This window comes from Bombus bifarius, unplaced genomic scaffold (genome assembly GCF_011952205.1).
Source record: "Bombus bifarius isolate JDL3187 unplaced genomic scaffold, Bbif_JDL3187 scf7180000010102_frag, whole genome shotgun sequence".
Taxonomy (NCBI): Eukaryota; Metazoa; Arthropoda; class Insecta; order Hymenoptera; family Apidae; genus Bombus; species Bombus bifarius.
The window spans coordinates 6,371-28,331 of record NW_022885513.1 but is presented as its reverse complement, the minus strand read 5'-3'; the positions used below and the strand labels follow the sequence as shown (position 1 = coordinate 28,331).

At 49.6% G+C, this 21,961-nt stretch overlaps 2 protein-coding genes and 1 pseudogene across 2 annotated transcripts; all 3 read right to left on the bottom strand.

Annotated features, from left to right (window-relative positions):
* Positions 1-187: 187 nt before the first annotated feature.
* LOC117216063 lies at positions 188-2,142 on the bottom strand. The gene is made up of 2 exons (XM_033462586.1): positions 1,057-2,142; positions 188-958 (listed from the first exon to the last, which is right to left on the bottom strand). The coding sequence occupies exons 1-2, from the start codon at positions 2,140-2,142 to the stop codon at positions 188-190; spliced, it is 1,857 nt and encodes a 618-aa protein (XP_033318477.1).
* Positions 2,143-2,946: 804 nt separating this feature from the next.
* On the bottom strand, positions 2,947-4,342 carry LOC117216062 (annotated as a pseudogene).
* A 4,608-nt stretch (positions 4,343-8,950) lies between these two features.
* On the bottom strand, positions 8,951-21,788 carry LOC117216061. Its single transcript, XM_033462585.1, has 2 exons — positions 21,445-21,788; positions 8,951-9,317 (listed from the first exon to the last, which is right to left on the bottom strand). Exons 1-2 carry the CDS (start codon positions 21,534-21,536, stop codon positions 8,951-8,953), a joined length of 459 nt encoding a protein of 152 aa, XP_033318476.1. The 5' UTR covers positions 21,537-21,788.
* Between the last annotated feature and the right edge of the window lie 173 nt (positions 21,789-21,961).

Below are 21,961 nucleotides of genomic sequence, written 5' to 3'. Positions count from 1 at the left end.
GGTCGCCCATTACGTAATCCACTGGAGGTGGAGTAGCTCGGCAGCAACGGACGCACTTCTTCAGCGTGCTCCAAACTTGACTACGGCCGTCGATAGGCCAATAAGATCTTCTTAAGGCGTATAAGGTAGCTTGAGTTCCGGAGTGGACATTGATGAGGTGTTCATGCTCGATTATGAGCGCTGTGACTTAGGATTTGGGTAGAATGAGTGGGTGTTTCTGACTGAACGGCATTGATGAGTGACTGAGTCGGCCTCCGACTCGCAACATCCCGTCTTTGTCGAGAAATGGATTGAGTCGTTGCAGCTTCCCCTTCACTGCAGAATTTCGATCTGTTCGGAGAGTGCGGATTTCATCTGAAAAATAACAGAGTTGTAACAGTTTGATCAATTTGTTATGCGCATTGGTTAAATCATGTGTGGTTGGAGGTCTCCCTCGATCCTGTTTTTGTCTCCATCGGAGGCAACGAGTGGTAGTTCTAATCAGCTTGGGCCAAGAAGAAAATCTCTCCAGTAGACTGTGGTCAGCGGGAGTCACGGCCAGACATGTTGCTTTCTTCTGCTCTGATATTTCAGTTAATGGTACTGGGTTCCACGTCGGCCAGTATCTTTCTGGTTGTTGGAGCCATTCCGGACCATGTTGCCAAATGGTTGGTCGCAGGAAATCTTCGGGTGATTGGCCTCGAGATATGAGATCTGCAGGGTTATCGGCAGTGGGAATGTGACGCCAATCTGAGGTGTGAGTCTTCTGCTGAATTTCTGTCACACGATTAGCGACAAAGGTTTTCAGCGTATGGGGTGATGTATTGATCCAATGAAGTACGATTGTAGAATCCGTCCAGTAAACAGTCCGAGAAATGTTGCTAGGTAAAGCTTGAAGGACTGTGGTGGCCAATGATGCGAGAAGAAGTGCTCCACTCAGTTCCAGCCTTGGAATGGTTTGTGATTTCAGTGGAGCCACCTTTGATTTTGCAGTGAGGAGTCGTGTCCAGACATGACCATCCGGAGTGATGATGCGAAGGTAAACGCATGCCCCATAAGCCCTTTCGCTAGCGTCACAGAACCCGTGTAATTCATTTCCGCTGCAGCCTTGATTATCGTTTTACGTGGAAACTTCACGTTATTCAATAATGGCAGCTGTGCATAATATTTGCTCCATTCCGTGTGCACGTCAGCTGGTAGAGATTCGTCCCAATCAATTTTTAAAGTCCAGAGTCGTTGGAGCAGCATCTTAGCTCGGACGATCACTGGTGCCAATAATCCGAGGGGGTCGTAGATCTTGGCGATTTCGGAGCTGATTGTTCTCTTCGTGATTCGAGAGGCGGTGGAATTAATTTTTACGGAATATAGGATCGAATCGTCAAAGGAATTCCAAACCACACCCAGAGTTTTGAAGGTTTGCGATTCGCCTAGTAGCAGCTTGTCGTTTATGTCCTGCTCGGAAAGTCCTCGTAGCAGTTCCCGGTCGTTCGATGCCCATTTTCGAATGTTTAAGCCGGCTAGTTTAAGCAGTTCCGTGAGCTCCGTTCTCAATGATCGTGCCTCGACCTTTCTATCAACTCCAGTGAGAACATCGTCGACGTAGAAGTCTCGCTGTAAGACCGTCGCCGCTCGTGGGTACCGATGTCCCCCGTCGTCCGCCAGTTGTTTGAGGCACCGAATGGCTAGATCAGGGGCCGCTGACAGCCCGAATGTCACTGTATTAAGTTGATAGGTGTCAACTTCTCCATCAGAATTGCGCCACAAAATTTGTTGAAATTTTCGATCCTCTGGACGCACAAGAAATTGTCGATACATCTTTTCGACATCGCCTGTAATGACGTATTGATGAGAACGAAATCTTAGAAGGATGAAGAATAAGTCATCTTGTAGTTTCGGTCCCGTATGAAGTACGTCGTTTAATGAAACTCCGGTGGTGGTTGGTGCAGATCCGTCAAACACAACTCGGAGTTTTGTAGTTTGGCTGGACTCTTTGATCACACCGTGATGTGGCAGAAAATATCCGTCGTCCGTGCAGTTGTCCGTGGTAATCTTCGTCATGTGTCCTAATTCCACATATTCTTGTATCACGGCGCGATAGTCGGCTTCGAATCGTTTGTCTCGTTGGAATCGACGACAGAGGGAAATGAGTCGCTTCATCGCCATTGTCTTAGAGAATCCAAGCGAAGGAGTTGTTTCGTTGAATGGGAGAGCGACCATGTATCGCCCTTCGTTGGTGCGTTGAACGTGATTTCGAAAGTGTTCTTCGCACTGTCGTTCCGCTTCCGAAATGTGTGCAGTGGGCGTTCATTCGTCGATTTCCCAAAAACGGGCGAGGTCCGCCTGTAAAGCCGCCGTGGAGGCGTGAAATGCGAGTGCTGATGATTGCGAGGTTGGGCTCTCCCCGATGACCCATCCGAATCGCGTTTTTTGCAGACGCAAGTCGGGCCCGTTTGCTTGACTGATGTCAAGTTGGCCGACACAGAGTGATGCTAGCGTTGGTCCGGCGCTCAACAATATTTCGATCGGCGCAAGCCTATGGAATCTTGGATCGGCTAGTTGGAGATTCCTCGGTATATGTATTATTGAGCGATCTACGGGTTGATCTGGGACCCAAGGCGATATTGTCGGTATGATTAGGAACGTCAAGGTGCGTTCGTATGTGCCGTCGATGGAGGTGATCGTGGCCGTGATGTAACGTTTCGAGGTTGTCGATAACGTGTTGAGTGTTCCGATTGGGACCTAACATTTCCGTTGGTTAAGTATTAGCGAATCAGCGAGTTTTTCGGTGATAAAGTTCATGCTAGAGCCGGTGTCTAGCAGAGCTCTACAACGGAATGGTTGAACTTTATTGTTCAATAGGTTGACCTGCGCTGTGACTAACAAATCGTGCTGCAGTGGTTCACAAGGAAGCGAGATCAATGAGTCCGTTTTCTGTGGTTCGGTCCCTCACAAGGTCGTTTGATGACGTCATTGTTTTCCTTGTCGTCTAGGACTGGACGATATATTTGATCCCGATGCCGTCGTTCGCGATAACCGAGATTCAGGTTTCGGAGATGTTCGCGGAGACGATCGGGGAGACGATCGGGGAGACGTGGATGCGCGTCTCGAACGATGTGACTATCGCGGGGTCGGTGATCGACCGTTGGATGATCGATCGCTCGATGATCGACCGCTCGATGACCGGCTTACACGTGGTCGTGATTTGCTATGACCATGGTCTTGATGTAGGTATGTATGGTGTCGCTGCTTGCAGATGCGACATGAACCGGCGGAGCAATGAGTAATAGCGTGTCCCTTACCTAAACAATTGGTACATAGAGACGCCCTCTTGGCGATTTCAAGGCGTTTTTTAGGCGACTTCGCTTTGAAGACATCACAATTCCATAATTCGTGTTGTCCTTGACAATTCGGACACACCAACGTATTATGTGTACTTGTGAATGCGTAACTTCGCGGTGCGTTCGGTCGCTGACGTTTGTGTTGATCGGACTCCCTTTTTATCACGGTTGATGCAGAGCTTGTCCTGTCGCCGTTCGTCCGTGTTTTCAGAAAGTCTACCAGATGCCTATATGACGGCATTTTCTTGTCCGGCAATGTGCGCTGCCATTTGCGAATGATGGCTGAGGGTAGCTTCGACGTGAATAATTTTATAAGAGCGACATTTGAGGTAACTGGTTCACCGAGTTTTTCTAACGCTTGGAGGTTTACCTTGACCGTCTCAAGAAAATCATCTATCGCTTCGGGTGTCTCTTTGGTTATTTTCGGATAATCAAAAATCAAGTCCCAGTAGCGCATGCAGACTTGACGGTGGCAGTCGAATTTTTCCTTCTGAACGTCAATAGCGATCGAATAATTTAACTCGGTGACATCTAACGATTGTATGCTTCGCGCGGCCTTTCCGGTCAAAGAGGATCGTAGGTAGTGGAATTTCTGCACGGGTGTAAGTCGCTCGCTTCGATCGATAGTGGATAAGAAGGAGTCGCATGTCTAATATTTCGATTAGTTGCTCTACTTGCGGTAGTTCGCCATTCTGGATCATCTAGACTCAACAAAGATGCGTTCAATTTATCCATGCCTTAAAAAGCTCTGTAGCGTCAAAAGAGTTAGAATTTGCTGCAAACCATGTTGTTGTTTTGCTTCGGAATATCAAGAGGTATTGTAAGGAATTATAAGCTCCGGGCAAAACAATGGCGCCGCTACATGTATCCGTAAGACAAGACGAATTTGTATCTTTTGACCTCCTTCTGACGATTATGACTTAACGAACGTGATCGCAAACGATTCAGTATAAACTGTGACTAAACGTCTGTATAGATATCGTTTTGCGACAAGATCTGTTTTAAATACACTAACGAGTACACATATTGGTAGTCTCATTATTCTATCCCGTACAGCTCTTATTAAGGAAGATAGACGCCTGTGACAGTATTCAGCATGGCCAACTTTGAACAGGGCATATTGATAAGCCAGAGTAACTCACATACAAATTTTTTTTTTTTTTTTTTTTTACGTGGAGAAATCCTCATGGACACTCCGCTGTTGCAGTAATTGCGTGACAGCAGAGTAGTGTCGGACTCTTACCGACTAAAACTCCACGATGACCACCCGACGCGTATGACAGGGATGCTCCAGGATTCTCTTATGAATTAACTTCAGTTGCACCCCCTTCACGCGTTCTCTAGTTCTAGCCAGTCCTAATATTTCCTGAATATTGAATTGGCGTTAGGGGGGGCCATTACCCCTAGCGCAGTCTCTCCTTATTGATATTCAGTGGAGGCTTGTCTTGTGTGCTTCGACAACTCGCATACAACCTGGTGGTACAAGCTACGAAAACACTTTTCGGGACATGAGAAGACACAGTAGCACAGATAACGTACAAAAGGTATTAGAGCCCACCAAATAAGATTTGCTACAATTTGCTGTAGTTCGTCACAATAAGCCTATGAGTATCGCGTGTCAAACGATTTTCGAATTAGTTGATGCTTGGATTTTCAAGATACGGAAGCGCGGAGTGATGAGACGTTTATGTACAACTTGATCAGGGTGCACCCCATTCATCAGCCAGAAAACTTCATGCACGATTTTCTAAAAAGAAAGACACTTCCCCCCTTCTTTATGCCGTACCAATCCTCTCTTGTCGTTCCTTATCTCATACCGAGACAGGCCAAATAATGTTGCCGATGACGGCCAACAGCCTGGGTACATGTACGGGTCTCTTGCCTGCGACAGAATTTCGTTATGTGTAGTATGCGGGGCAGAAAAGCATTTTTGCCATTAATATGATCTAGAAGATTGCAGAAAAACTGTAAACATTTTCCAAATTTTATTAATTTCATTTCATTTCTTAAAGTCTACAAAACTGTTAATCCACATTAAGCAAATATACAAAATCTTGACGTACAGTATAATGGAGCGAATATTAGAAACGATACTACTAAATCTACAAGCTAAAATGTACTATACAAATTTTCTTCAAACTATAAAACATACAAAGTATATTTTTCTGAAAATAAAAAATATCGGCTCAAACACTCTTCGAACATACCTCGAACGCTCATTATTACGTATATTACCAAACCAATACATATAATATAATATATAAACCAAACCAATGAAAGGCGCAGAGACTTGAGAACATGGGGTCCTCGAGCGTGCAGTACGCTTCAGCATCGCTGCAAACACCAACTCCCTCCGCTTGTCCCAATGCCATCTCGTACGGTGAGACTGCAAACAAAAAATATCCATATATACATCAAGATAGTAATGCGATTTCTATTCTTGCAGCACCGACGTAATACACGGTGCTCCGTAATCGCTCGAGATTCCATTTAGTTGTTGAAATCTCTACGCATTTGGTAGATAAAACGATGCGAGAAATCCTCTTGTCACAGTTAGGTCTTCCAAACCTGATCGCTTGCATTTTTCCCGCTACTTCAGCGTTGTAACGTTACTTTTATTTCTGCCAACTTAGACACGACATCGTCTAAACTGCCCACTTCAGGACACGATGGCTCCTCCCGGGGATTCTGTTGAGACGATCCCGGATTTTCCGTGTCCTCACCATTGTAGAGTTCATAATTTGTATAATTTACCTTCTTCTTCAAGCATTGTTTTTTAAATTTCTGCCATTTTGAAGCTGCTGATAATCGCCGGATGCGTAAATCATTTTTAGCTTTGGAAAGAGCGCACGTCAGCATTGCTTCAATCCGTAAATCGCGTCTGCGCATTCGGCGACACTTTGATCTTTTGCGGCGAACTTCGTCAATCCATGTTAGTAACCGTTCTGTTTCTGGCTTGTTGGCGTTTGTTTTTGAAAGTCCCTTCTTTGTCCTCGCCATGCTTTCTCAACTATTTCACCTAATTATTGAATAAGTAAAAAGTGTACCAGCCTGTATCCAACTCGTGTTTGATGTAGATTCACACAACTTCACACAAAGGATTTGAAACCACCGAGCAAAACACCCTCCTCACAGCACAGTCGTAAGATGACTAAGGGAAGTCTACGCTGCGCGTCTGAAGTCCGCTTTTTATACCCCCTCCCCTGTCTTTATGACGTAGTCTTACGCGCGAAAATGGAAACTAGTTCCGTGTAAAATCTTACGTTGGCCTGACATTCTAAGAATTTTTGAAAAATACTTTAATCCAATTAATTTTTAAATATATGTGCGACAATTTTAATGCTAAATTTTATATATTTTGTACATTATATTAAAATTCTTGATTTACAGGAAATAATCAATAGCGTATGAAGGTGTACTGCACGTATTATTTGGCACGTACATTAATGTTGATGCAAAAATAATTATTCCAATTATTTTAAGTTACACACATAATAGATAAAGTAGGCTGTAGACTATGAAATTCGTATGAAACAAGCAGAGAATAGTAACTATATAAATGTATATGTATATGGAACATAAATCTTGTAAAAATAATATATTAAATTACATTCAAATCAAATATATGAACAAGATCTATTGACTTTTAATTATTTTCTTGAAGCACTAGTATCAAAAAAATTGCGTCATTACGAATACAAAAACAATAACGTTGATATAAAAATGTCATCCCGAAACACAGTTTGACGTGATACAAGTGTATTATTTTAATTTAAGCAGAAAATATCTAATCATATTTAACAATTTTGAAAAACATACCTCTACTAAACTATCATTATCTTTTCCTATACCATCGGCAAGGCCCTGTACAGCAAGCAGTTCAGCAGTTGTTAAAAAACTAGATAATTGTTCCCGAACCACATTTACTTCACCCTGATACATAAAATCAACCAATGCAGCCAAATCATCGAAATTTACATTACATTACGAGATAAAAATATGACCTTTTTCATCTTAATGTCTCCCAAAAACGGATTTAGCAGAAAGTATACGACATCTATAACGATCCAATTAGAAACTACCAGAGCATGTGTATTTTAAGCGGATCTTTAAACGTCGATTAAACGCGTTCTCTATCCAATCCTGGCTGAAACATAATTACTCACACTCCCAGTATCCCACCTCTAAGTCATTCCAATCAACGTACCATGTAAACACGAATCCAACGCGTTCCAGGAATAGAATCAACTGTCTGTAGTTGTTTAGCTGTACACGACGAGTGTAATTTTTTCGGGTACTCCTCCAGTACAAAACAGACACCCAAACGACAATATTTCAACACAAAGATATTTAAAACAATAGTTATAAAAGCATGATACTTAATACCGCGTTTGACATCAGGTATAAGCAAAAATAAATTTCTTCAAACAAATTTCAAGTTAAATCATTAGCTTGTGTAATTAGATCAAACTTGCTCAATTAACAACGAGCAATTTCCATCGTGTTTTGACAACTGACTCATCGATGATGTTTTTCCTTGGAATTGAAAAAGGAATGTGCATAATTTTGTCCTCCGTCCACACTCAAAGTACTATCTACATGCTATAATTAGGGATTCAATTTTATAATACGTTCCTCATGTAAATTTCGACCAATTGCGGGGTGACGTAATCGCGCGGAGAGACGTCAACGGGGGTCGTAAATCTATTACGATTTATTACGGTAGCTACGATTATAACAATCGACACCACGAATTGATCGATCCCCTGATTTCCGTTGAGATAATTGGGGTGATTGAGTTTGTATAACACTGTGATTCTCAGAATTATAAATTATATATTTCCAACACTTAGGTTACACTGACGTAGAGAAATAAATAGTTAACAACTTGTCGCACGAAGATGCGATAGATATGTACGCTAGAGCAGGGCTCTTATAATGGAAAGGAATGTATTAATGGACTTAGCACTATAATATATTTAGGAGAGAAGATGTATGTTCGACAACACCGAGAACCGACAAAAGATTTGCGTGAAGTATGCGACTCTCGCGCTATGTGTAGACTGCCGCGTTAGGCGTTTGTTTTTAGACTGTCTGTCGCTCTTTTTCTAATACGGAAGAAAAGTTCGGTGTGGATGTGCCCCTGTGCCTAAAGAACGCGGATTGGTTGTTCCCACTTTCGTTAGGAAGAGTGAGGGTAACGAACCGCGGTGTCGATTGGTCATGACCTGCACTACTGCTCGAAGGGATGAGTAGGGAGTCTTCTACCATCGTGGTGGATAGATGACTGTGAGCGTGAGAAAAACCTAGCTTGTTTTATTACATTGCTATTCGGATTTTCCTAATGGGTGCATACCCGCTTTCTCCGTGTTTTAAGTGCAACTAATAAACCCAAGGACCTCTCTAAAAACCGACTGTGTCTCGAGAATATTTTTAAGCTTTAGAAATTCTTCAAGACAAACGGATTGAAGACACATGGCGAAACAATACAGGGAAGTGAAAGTTATGGTGGGTCCTTAGGTTTATTGAGGGTCGAAGTGACGTTACGCAGGTCGGTTGTTGTCCGGTCGCCCGGGCTGGCGTGCAGATGTTTTAGGCGGCGTAACATCCTCCCCCCGTTGAGAGGGCACCGATCAAATTCTGGCTGTGGAGTCAGGTGTGTCGTTGGTGACCTCCTTCGCTCCGTGTGGACGTTCGGCCTCGTCTGGATCTGGGTGGATGGGTAAGGGGACCAGTCTTTTGACACCGCGGTCCAGGATGCTTGTTGCCGTCTGCACGGTAGCGGTCCGGATGATTCCGTCGGCTCCTGGATGGACCTTGATTACGCGGCCCAAAGGCCACTGCATAGAGGGTACGTTATCCTCCCTGAGGATTACTACGGTGCCTTCACGAATGTTATGTTTGCCCTTGTCCCATTTGTTGCGGCGGGTTAGCTCATTTAGGTATTCTCGATACCATCTGCTCCAGAAGTGCTGCTTAATCTGGTGAATGCGCTGCCAACTGGATAGCCGGCCTGATGGAACTGTCCTGAAATCACGCTCCCGTAAACTGGTTAGTGTGTCACCGATCAGAAAATGTCCGGGAGTGAGGACAGGAGGATCTTTCGGATCGGATGAGATGGGAGTCAGTGGGCGTGAATTGAGAATGGCTTCAATTTCGATCACAAGGGTGTTGAGGTGCTCAAAGGTCAGGAGCTCCGTGCCGACCACGCGGATGAGATGGCGATTGAACGCTTTAACCGCGGCTTCCCATAAGCCGCCAAAATGTGGTGAGTTCGGAGGATTAAAACGCCATTGTATTTGTCGGTCGGCGAGAAAATTCTGTACCCTATCCTGGTGGTCGTCGGACTGCAATAGGGTCCGGAGTTCTTGCAGCTGCCGATTAGCCCCGACGAAATTGGTGCCGTTGTCGGTGAGGATCGTTGCGCAGTATCCTCGCCGCGAGATGAAACGGCGTAGCGCGGCCAAGAAGGCGTCGGTGGTTAGGTCGCTGACTAACTCTACGTGGACCGCCTTTGTCGCCAGACAAACGAATATGGCGGCGTACGTCTTGATTTTACGTCGGTTGCGGTCCCTCCTCTCCTTGATGTAGAATGGGCCGCAGTAGTCGATTCCGACGTTCGTGAACGGCCGCGATTCGGTAATACGCGCCTCTGGCAAATCACCCATCAAGTATTCCACTGGTGGAGGGTTGGCTCTGCAGCATCGGACGCACCTTCTGAGAGTGCGCCATACCTGGCTACGACCGTCGATCGGCCAATAGCGCAGTCTCACCGCGTATAGTGTAGCTTGTGTCCCTGTGTGATGATTGTTCCGGTGCTCTTGCTCTATAATTAGCTCTGTCACCGGGGATTTCGGTAGGATGATCGGGTGTTTTTGGCTGAAGGGTATGGCGGAGTTGGTTAGTCGTCCTCTTACCCGGAGTAGCCCATCTTCGTCGAGGAAGGGGTTTAATGGCTGTAGTTTCCCTCCAACATCCTCGCTTCGATTTTTCTGGAGGATCCGAATTTCAGGCGCGAAACGACTGGATTGTAATATTTTTATTAGTCTGTTGTGCGCTGCAGTCAGTTCGTCTGTGGTGAGATGGGCAGATAGGTGTTGCTTATGTCTCCATCGAAGACACCGGGCGACGATTCTTATTAGTCTTGGCCAAGACGAGTAACGATGGAGGAGTGTGTTGTCGCTAATATTCGTCCTCAGACAGATCGTCTTCTTTTGCTCCGGGAGGTCGACTACCGGTGTCGGGCTCCAGACCGGCCAATAGTTTTCGCTTTGCAGGAGCCACCTTGGATCGTTTTTCCAAATGGACGGACATAGGAATTCCTTGGGCGTCTGGCCTCGGGAGATGAGATCCGCTGGATTATCGTCGGTAGGCACATGACGCCAGTCGGAGGTATTGGTCTTGGTCTGTATCTCAGCGACTCGATTCGCCACAAATGTTTTCAAGGTGTGCGACGAAGACCTGATCCAATGGAGCACGATGGTGGAGTCAGTCCAGTATACTATCCGCGATATCTTGGTCGCCAGGGCCTGTCGTATTGACGAAATCAAGAACGTCAAAATAAGTTAATTCGAGCTTAATTCGAGACGTGGTATGGACAGCGATTTGAGCGGCGCTACCTTCGACCGCGCCGTGAGGAGTCGAGTCCAAATATTGTTCTTTCGGTCCGTCGTCCGCACGTAGACGCACGCCCCATATGCCCTTTCGCTAGCGTCACAGAATCCGCGTAGCTCAATTTTCGTTGCGGATTCAATGATGGTCTTCCGAGGGAACCTTACCACATTTAACAACGGCAATTGGGTGTGGTATTTGATCCATTCTGTGTGTACGTCTGTCGGAAGGGATTCGTCTCGATCTACCTTCAATGTCCAGACTTGTTGCAAAATCATTTTTGCTCGAACGATTACCGGCGCGAGCAATCCTAGTGGATCATAGATTTGTGCGATGACTGAACTGATTGATCGCTTTGTGACTCGGGAAGTGTCACTGATCGTCTTGACCGAATAGAGTATGGCATCGTCGGCTGAATCCCAAAAGACGCCGAGTGTTTTTAACGTGGATGACTCACCGAGATGTAATTTCTGGTTGGTGTCTTCTTCAGGTAGCCCTCGTAGCAGATCCCGATCGTTTGATGCCCATTTGCGGATATTTAGACCGGCTAGCTTAAGTAATTTCGTGAGATCATTCCTGACTGATAAGGCTTCGTCCTTCGTATCGGCTCCGGTCAACGCATCGTCGACATAGAAGTCTCGCCGCAGGATCTGCGCTGCTCTCGGAAATCAAGGTCCCTCGTCTTCTGCCAACTGTTTGAGACATCGGATGGCCAGATACGGGGCTGCGGATAGACCGAACGTTACGGTGTTGAGTCGGTATGTTTCGATCTCTCCGTTGTCGGCACGCCACAGAATCTTTTGATAAGGACGATCTTCTGGACGTAGGATGAATTGACGGTACATTTTCTCGATGTCGCCGGTAAGGACATATTGAAATGACCGGAATCTCAATAGGATGTTTCTCAGGTCTTCTTGTAATTTCGGGTCCGTATGAAGGGCGTCGTTTAGAGACACTCCCGTGGTACTTGATGCTGAGCCGTCGAACACAACCCGGAGCTTGGTGGTGTCGCTCGATTCCTTGATCACGCCGTGATGTGGTAAATAATATCCGTAGCCGGTGGCGTGATCCGTGTTGATCTTCGTCATTGACCCAAGTCTAAATATTCTTGGATCACAGCACTATACGCGGTTTCATATTGTTTGTCGCGTTGGAATCGACGATGAAGAGAGGCGAGCCTGCTCATTGCAGCGGCCTTCGATGACCCTAGTGAGGAAAGCTTTTCGTTGAATGATAATGCAACGATGTATCTGCCTTCCTTGGTTCGTCGGACATGGTTTCGGAAATGTTCTTCACATAGTCGTTCAGATTCCGAAAGATGAGTAGTGGCCGGTCCCTCGTCGATCTCCCAAAACCGTGCGAGGTCCTCTTGCAGAGCCGTTGTGGTTGCGTGGAACGTATTTATCGCGGTTTGGGACGTTGGACTCCCCCCGATTACCCAGCCGAACCGTGTTTTTTGTAGACGTAGTTCAGGTTCGCCTGGTTGCGCCAGATTGACCTGCCCTATGCACAGCGACGCAAATGTTGATCCGGTACTAAGTAAGACATCGATCGGGGCTGGGCAATGGAATTGTGGATCGGCTAATTGAATATTTCTGGGTAATCCCAGACTCGAGGGGTCGATGGGCTCGCTTGGTATGAAAGTCGACATGGCCGGGATAACAAGAAATCTCAATGTTTTCTTATACTTGCCGTCCGTCGACGTGATTGTGGCCGTGGTGTATCGTTTTGCCGTTGTGCTCAAATTGTCGAGGGCTCCGATCTGGATCGCACATCTCCTTTGTTTTATACCGAGGGAATTCGCGAGCTTGTCGGTCATGAAGTTCATGCTCGTCCCAGTGTCGAGTAAGGCTCGGGCTCGGATTGGTTGTACCTGTTTGTTCAAAACCTTGATCTGTGCTGTGGCCAACAGATCATGATGCAGAGGGCTGTGGGGAGATGTGTTTGTTAGTCCGATCCCCCTTGCTGTCGTAGTCTCGGACAGTCAGTTTTGCCCCGGTTGGGACTTGGACGAGGAGGTAGGGGTGGTGTTCTTGATCCGGGCTGAGCGTGACTCATACGAGGCATGCCCTTTCGTACCTCTTGGAGCTGAAGATGTATGTTTCCGTGAAGTGTCGGATGTTCGTCTCGACTTGTGGGACGACCGCGATTTCGATGATCCAGATGGTGATTGTTCGGTGGAGGCTCGCTTGTGTGATGAACGACTACCCGACGACCGACCGCTCGGTGCGCGACTGCCCGACGTCCGACCGCTCGATGAGCGACTGTCCGACGACCGACTGCTCGGCGACCAATCGCTTGCCGATCGACCGCTCGACGATCGACCGCTCGAAGATCGACCGCTCGACGACCGTGAGTCTACCTGGGTTTGTTCGCGGTGTAGGTAAGTATGGTGTCGGTGACCGCAGATACGACACGAACCCGATGTACTCTGTGTCGGCGAATGTCCTCTGCCTAGGCAATTTATACACAACGATGCCTTCTTCACGATCTGAAAACGTTTGGTCGATGATTTGGCCTTGAAGATTTTACAGTGTCTGATATCGTGAGGTCCGTTGCAGGTCGGACACACTACCGTTCTGCTGGTTGTAGCAAGGGTTCGCCCATGCGGTATGCTTGTTCGCTGACTGTGGTGTTTGTGGATTGACTCTTTTGATTCCTTCGCTTTAGAGAGGAATTGAGTCCCGTTCGCCCGTGTTTTGAGAAAGTGTATCAGATGCTGATAGGATGGCACCTGCTGGCGGGGCAGTGTGCGTTGCCATTTACGCAGGCTGGACGAGGGCAATTTCGACGCGATCAATTCGATAATCGCTATATTTGATGTGACGGGCCCTTTTAGGTGTTCGAGCGCCTTTAGATTTACGCTGATGGTTTCCAAAAAATCCTCTAGGGCTTCTGGAGTTTCCTTTTTGATTTCCGGATAGTTGCGCATCAAATTCCAATGGCGCATGCAGATTTGGAGGGGGCAATTGAACTTATCCGTCAGTGTGTCAAGCGCGATGGGATAGTTGGCCTCTGTGAGTACTAATGACTGGATACTCTGTGCGGCCCGTCCAGTTATAGATGAGCGTAGATGCTGGAACTTTGGATATTCGGCAAACTTTCGTTACGGTCCACTATGGATGAGAACGTGTCGTAGAAATAGGTTCAGTTCTCGAGGGCACCGTCGAATTGGGGCACGCAGACCTCTGGAAAGGTGGTCGGCTCTGGTTTCCGGCATGTCTCGCCTGTTTTTGTTGTCGACGGGGTTGTTGCTGACATTTGCTCAAAGAGACCTAGGAACCGCACGTCAAGCTCCCGATGCTCTTGCGACAACGAAGCTACACGCGCATCTTCCCCCTCATCTAACCCATCTAACTCTTCTTGAACCGCGAGTATCCTCCTCCAAAGTTCATCGAACGAGCTGCGGCAAGATGTTAGGAAGATTCTGTTTGCCTTCCCAGACGCTTCGTATTCATCGAGTTCGCGCTTTATGGTTGCAAGTCGACCGGCTAGGTCATAATTTTGTCCTCCGTCCACACTCAAAATACTATCTAGATGCTATAATTAGGGATTCAATTTTATAATACGTTGCCTCACTTTCCATCACTGCTTTCCTACTATCAGTCACTTGAACTGTAATATAAACCAGTCTTTTATTTCCAATACTATTCTGCATACCATTTATCAGGAACAATACATTTTATTTGTTAATCTAACAAGATGCGAAGTTCCTCATTTGTCCTAATATCAATCAATGGATAAGTGAATTGAAATCTGTGAAAATAATGTAATATCGGAAAATAAGGATAGAAATTTTTTCCCGATTACTTGCAACTTATTAATATTAAATTGAATATACATATATAAATTGGACAGGAAACGATATTTATTTAACGGAAACTAAATGCAATACTCGTATCTATATCAAATAACTTTACAGTTATTTGACCACTCTCGTCACAACGAATCTAACACACACACACACACACTCTCTCTCTCTAACAACTCTATCAATTCTCACAACTCTACTCTTCGACGACTCGATACCTCTAACGACTCTACTCTTCGACGACTCAATTAGCTCTGATTCTCGCAACACGCACACTTTTCGACTCGCCTTGCGTAGCGAAACCGTCCTTCTTCTAACGTTGTCTATTGTTTCCCTCATACCTATGTAAGAACTACCAACTACATGCCTTTAGTCACGTAGGCACTCTTAAATGTAAACGAACCACAGAAACACGACGTACACGGTTTTTCTATTTTCAACTGATTTCTAATTCGAATTACTTTACGATATTACAATAAGTATCTAGTAAGACGACTTCCGAACCGATGTATTTATTGCAATGATTGTTACATTTCAAAACAATTTCCTATCCATGCTAAACATATTACGTATATGTGCATGTCTAGTATTTCGATTAGTTGCTCTACTTGCGGTAGTTCGCCATTCTGGATCATCTAGACTCAACAAAGATGCATTCAATTTATCCATGCCTTAAAACGCTCTGTAGCGGCACAATAGTTAGAATTTGCTTCAAACCATGTTGTTGTTTTGCTTCGGAATATCAAGAGGTATTGTAAGGAATTATAAGCTCCGGGCAAAACAATGGTGCCGCTACATGTAACCGTAAAACAAGACGAATTTGTATCTTTTGGCCTTCTTCTGACGATAATGAATAAACGAACAAGATCTGTTCGCGACAAGATCTGTTTCAAATTCACTAACGAGTACACATATTGGTAGTCTCATTATTCGATCCCCTACAGCTCTTATTAAGGAAGATAGAGGCCTGTGACAGTATTCAGCTTGGCCAACTTTGAACAGGGCATATTGATAAGCCAGAGTAACTCACATACAAATTTTTTTTTTCTTTTTTTTTACGTGGAGAAATCCTCATGGACACTCCGCTGTTCCAGTAATTGCGTAACAGCAGAGTAGTGTCGGACTCTTACCGACTAAAGCTCCACGATGACCACCCGACGCGTATGACAGGGATGCTCCAGGATTCTCTTATGAATTAACTTCATTTGCACCCACTTCACGCGTTCTCTAGTTCGAGCCGGCTATTGAGTAGGCGTTAGGTGGATGTCGTTGCTCCTAGTGCTGTCACTTCTTCTGGTCGTAGTCCGTTGGGGTGGAGGCGGGGCGGCTCTGGGTCGTCTGACTGCCATCCTTCTCCATCGTCTTATCCTGCAGGGTTGAGAGTTTTTCTTTCTCTCCCTTTCCGCTCGCTCCTTCGCGAGCATAACTCGCTCGCAGAAGAGGCGGACGGTCTCGTATTCCTGTGATCCTCTCAACATCGCTTCCACAATCGCTGAGGGGGTCAACGTTTCTCCTACGGCGTGCCACAGGGTGTAGCGGAGCAGCTCCCACGCCGGACAGAGCTCCAGGGTGTGCTGCGCTGTGTCCCTGCCCTCTCCGCAGTGGTGGCAGATGTCTGTCGTATCTCGCCGTTTTCTCTTCAGGAACTCGCCGAACACGCCGTGTCCGGTGAGTACTTGTGTCATCCTGAATGTGAGTGGGAGGCCGTGGCGGCTCCTCCATGCCTCCCAGTTTGGTAGGCCCGCATCCGCGCCTCGGTGTTCGCTTCTCCCGTTGATCAGTTGGGATCGCCACAGGTTCCATGTGTCCTCTTCGACGGTTCCTGTGTCGTTTGAAGCCGCCTGCTCGGTGGGGTCTTCTCCCGGGTGCCATTCTCTCCGGCGGGTGTATCTCTTTTTGAGCGCCAGCGCCCGCAGCTCCCACGGGGGGGACGCGGCTAGGGTGGACGCCGACGCGTGCGACACCGTCCGGTATCCCCTAATGATTCTGATGGCGGTCATTCTGTGCAGTCTTCTCAGGAGCAGAATGCTGCGACGGCTTGCCATCAGGTCGTCCGCCCATACTGGGGCCCCCACATACATCACTCGTGACCGAACGACGCCCTCGTAAAGTCGGCGCACCGCGTCTCCGGCCCCGCCGATGTTCGGTAGTAGACCGCACAGGGCATTGGCAGCCGCTGACACCTTCGGGATCAGTGAGTCGAAGTGTGGCTCGAACGTCCACTGGCTGTCGAGGGTGAGTCCCAGATACTTCATCTGTGATCCCACCCGGACGGTTTTACCTGCCATGTTTATGCATAGGCCGGGCGGTGGTGTCCCTCGCCTCTTCCTGTCAAAGAACCAGGTGGCCTCCGACTTCGCAGGGGAGACTCTCAGGCCCAGTTCGTTCACGGCACGGGTCGCACAGGCCGTTGCGATTCCGCCAATGCGCAGCGTCTCGTGCCAGCCACGACCCTCGACCAGGATTAGGGTGTCGTCCGCATAGCATACTATGGCCGCGCCTGGGGGTAGCGGGCATCGTAGTACCTCGTCGTACGCAACGTTCCATAGTATGGGGCCCAGCACCGAGCCCTGCGGGACGCCACGCTCAACGGATCGCTTTTCCTCTCCTTCCTTACTGGTGTAACACACCCACCTGTCGTCGAGGTAGGCTCGTATCAATCGGACGAGGTAGCTGGGAACCTCGAAGTGCTCCAGGGCCGTCACAATCCTGTCCCATGGCATGGTGTTGAACGCATTGACGATGTCCAGGGAAACCGCCAGCGCCACGCCTTTCCGGGAGACCATGTCCTCCGCAATCGCTCGTACGCGTCTGACCGCGTCAATCCTCGAGCGCCCCTTCCGGAAGCCGTACTGGCTTTCGTGCAAACCTGGCACTTGGCCCGCTATGTGTCGTTCCAACCGGGCGGCGACTACCCTCTCGAGTAGTTTGCCGACCTCGTCCAGTAGGCATATCGGCCGGTACGCTGACGGCGAGGTCGTCGGTCGGCCCTCTTTATGGAGCAGGACCAGCCTCGCCGTCCGCCACGCCCGGGGGTAGACTCCCTCCCTCAGGCATCTTGTGAAGAGGTGCCGGAGTCTGGGAGCCGTGACCCCCATCACTTCCCCCCAGATCCGGCCAGGGATTCCGTCCGGGCCCGGTGCCACGTTGCGGGCGGACATTCTTCTGGTTGCCTCACATATCTCCTCCTCCGTGACTTCCCAGTCGTCCCTCCATTCCAGCGGTCGTGTCGTTTCCCGTGGCCGTTCCGCCGCTCTGTTTTCTTGTGGGGGAAAGAGCGTTCCGGTGATCCGCGTCAGCAGCGCAGGTTCCATTTCCGCCGTAGTCAGGGGGTCCTTCGCGCGTAGTTTCTGTGTCACCGTCCTGTATGGCCTCCCCCATGGGTCCGACTCGACTGTTTCGACCAGTTCGGACCAGGCACGGTCCTTCGCTTTTTTAATTTCCCTTTGTAGCGAGCGCCGTAGCGCGCGGTACGTCCGGTAGCGCAAGGAGACTTCTTCTTCGTCGCGTCGTCGCCAGCGGCGGGCCCTTAGGTACTGTCTTCGAGCCCGGACACATCTCGTCCTCAGTTCCGCGATGTCGGGGTTCCACCAGTAAACTGCTCTGCTTCGCACCGTGCCCGGTGTGGCTCGTGGCATGGATGCGTCGCAGATTGCTATCATGGCTTGGCGGAGGTTCTCGGCCTCCTCTTCCACGTCTGCTTCGGTCGTCGTTGTTGAGGCCTCCCAGCTCCAAGCTGTTGCTATAGCAGCCGCCCGGAGTAGATCTTCATTCCTCTCCTTTATTTTCCATCTAGGTGGTGGGCGAGCGTGTCTCCCCCTCGGCGGGCCGCGCCCGTCGTTTGTCGTCGGCATTCCAGGTCCAGGTGCGTCCACCTCCATGAATATGTAGAGGTGGTCCGACAGCGTCTCGACCCCTTCGGCCACTCTCCAGCCTGAGATCCGCCTGAATGCCTCGGGGGAGGCCCATGTTATGTCAACAATGGAGCTCCCTCTGCACGTCACGCAGGTACTGGTCGAGCCCCTGTTCACTAACAGAAGTCCAAGTCCCGCGGCCCAGTTTGATAGCATGCGGCCGCTCGCGTTGGTCCTGGCGTTCCCCCATTCCGTGGAGTGTGCGTTGAAGTCTCCCAGGACGAGCACTTGTCGGGGGAGTCGTCGCCTGACGCAGTCGCCAACTCCGTCTAGGAATTCTTCGAACGCTGCCCGTCCGCTGTTAGGTGACACGTACACCCCCACCACCATCATCCCTGCCCACTCGACCGCGGCATACCCGTTGCCGCGTTCCAGCAGGGCTCCGTGGGCGAACGCCCCGGGCGTTGATGTCCAGGTGACGGCAACCATTCCGTCCGTGTCTCCGACCCACTCCGGGGCATCCAGAACTCTGTATGGTTCCGCCACCACCGCTAGGGCGACCGTGCTCTCCCGGATGGTTTGGTGGAGCAGGTATTGTGCTCGCCTTGACCTTCCCAGGTTAGTCTGGAGGATGCGCATTCTCAATTCTTTGGTGTTCTTTCCTTGTTTGTGGCTTCCTCCGTGCCTACCTCCTTGTTCGCGCTCTTAGGGTCGCTTTGCGACGGGGAGCCTTTCGCGCTGCCTCTTGCAGCCTTTCTTCGAGGGGGCGCAGGCCGGTCCCCCCATCCTGTGCACCGACGGTGCTCCAAGCGCCTCGCAGAGCAGGCATTTCGGGCTCGCAGTAGTGCATGCTGTCGCCTGGTGCTCTGGTTCGCCGCATCTGAAGCACAGGTGCCCCTTGTCCTCCTTGGCGGTGCAGGTCTTCCCCGTGTGTCCTATCCCAAGGCACCTCTAGCACTGTAACGGTCTCCGTTCGATGGCTTCGACCTTCGCCGTCGACCAGCCTATGGCGACCTTTCCAGCCTGGGCCAGTTTCCTCACTGCACTGGCAGGGCCTCGTATCCATACGGTGCCAAGTCCGTTCCGGGCGGGGCGGATTTCTCTCAGCCGGATGTCCTCCGGCTTGCAGCCGCTCTCCCTCGCCAGGGTGTTCTGGATTTCCGCCTTGGTGGCCGCTATGTCTATCAGGGACACCCTTGCCTCCGCGGCTCGGAAGGGGGTCGCCACGCGGACCTCGTTCGGGTCCAGAGCCCGCGTCAGCTGTGCTGCGAGCGCTGCGGCCTTCTCCCTTCCCTGGTCCTCAGGGACCTCTAAGATGACACCTCCGGTGATGGTCTTCCGCATCCTCATCGTGTTGATGCCGAGATCGGTCAGGGAGACACTGTCCTTGGCCGCAGCCACCACTTCCGCGTAGGATTGGCTCGATTTGTCCGTCAGGGTGATTGTTACCGCTGACGTTCGCGGTGCGCGCGGGAGGGGCCCCCTGCCTCCCCCTCTTCGTGCGTTCTCCAATCCTCTCTCCGGAGTTTTCCTCTGGCCCTCCGCCCCTGTCTCGGGGATCAGCTTCGCCGGCTGCTTCTTCCCTGCCTCCTTCTTCATTCCTCTTCTTTTCCTTCCGACGGTCTGCCATTCGGTGACAGCCGTTCGGCCTCCCTTGAGCGCTGGGGCGCTTGGGGCTCCAGGCTCCATCCCTCTCGTGTTCGCGGCAGGGGCGACCTCCTTTCCTTCTCCTTTTTCTGTTCCCTGCAGTTGTTCCTCCAGTCGGTGCAGCAAGGACCTCATCTCCTCTACATGGTGCTCGACTGCAGCGAGACGCGCCCTGTAGCTGCTCTCATCCGCGGTGGGGCGCGAGGCCGGCTCTTTTCGGAGTGCCTCTACCGCCGCCTCCAGTGTTGCTATGCGTCCTTGCGCTATAGCGAGTACGTCGGTGACAGGGTCCGTTCTCCTCACTATCTCTGTCACGGCCGCGGTGATGGTTCTCGCCGCCTCCTTCAGGGTTTTCCCCTGCGTGCCCTTGTGGCTGCGGGGTGCCTGGGCAGCCTTGGCCACCTCGGCGGCCCGGCGAATCAGTTTGGCTCCTATGTCCGCCGTTGTGGCTGTTCTCATTTCTTCAGCCGGGTCCGCGGGGAGTTCGGGGGATTCGTTGGCCTTCTTTCTCTTCGCTCGGGGTGCTTCTCTGGCGGGGGTTTCCTCCTCCTCTGTTGTTTCCTCATATTCCCTCCTTGTACAGCGTGAAGCGGGAGGGTCCCTCCTTTGGCGGCATCGCCTTCGTCACGCTCCAGGTGCTAACGTGCGGCGGCTCCGCAGCCAGTTCCGTTTCCCTCCGTCCCCTAGCGTTTTCCTCTACCTCCTTCTCTTTCGCCATGGTTGCGTCCGTTTCCCCGTTGGGCAGGAAATGTCGCTCGGTCAGCACTTGCCACTCTGCCAGTTGCTGTCACTTTCAAGTGGCCCGCGCAACGCGCTTCGGCGCACGCGCCAATATGGCTGCGTCTGGGTAGTTCCTCAGGTAGCCCGTGTAGCGGCGCTGTTGTCACGCGTCCTAATATGGCTACTCCACCGTCCTAACCTCACACTTGGTATGTTTTGCTTTAACTCCTCCTTGTCCAAGCCGGACTACCCGCATCCACACCCGTTTTGCGCTCACAGGCACTAGTCCTCCATTCTGGTTACCTCCCTTGCCCAGGCTCTCCAGTTTGCCGGAGATTTCGATTACGCTCGCAGCTCCGTCCTCTCTACGTCTGCCTCCCATGTATCCCCAGCCTGTGTTGTAATGGATCAGATGATACTGGAGTCATAGACTCGATTTCAATGATAAGTGTATTTAAATTTTCGAATGTAAAGAGCTCGTTACCTGCGACACGCCTGAAATGTCGTTTGAAGGTCTTCACTGCAGCTTCCCATAGCCCTCCGAAGTGAGGTGAGTTGGGAGGAATGAAGAGCCATTCGATCCGTCGGTCGGCTAAAAAGGACTGAACCTTTACCTTATGATCGTCGGATTGCAGGAGATTTCGGAGCTCTCGTAATTCATTGTTGGCGCCAACGAAGTTGGTACCGTTGTCGGAGTAAATTGTCACACAGAATCCTCGGCGAGCGATGAATCTTCGCAGAGCAGCAATGAAGGCCTCGCTAGTGAGGTCGCTGACCAGCTCGATGTGGACTGCTTTGACTGCAAGACATATAAAGATTGCTACATATACCTTAGTTTTGCGTCGGTTGCGATCCTTTCGTTCTTTGATGTAAAACGGTCCGCAATAATCTATTCCGACGTTGGTAAACGGTCGAGATTCCGTTATCCGTGCAGCTGGGAGGTCGCCCATTACGTAATCCACTGGAGGTGGAGTAGCTCGGCAGCAACGGACGCACTTCTT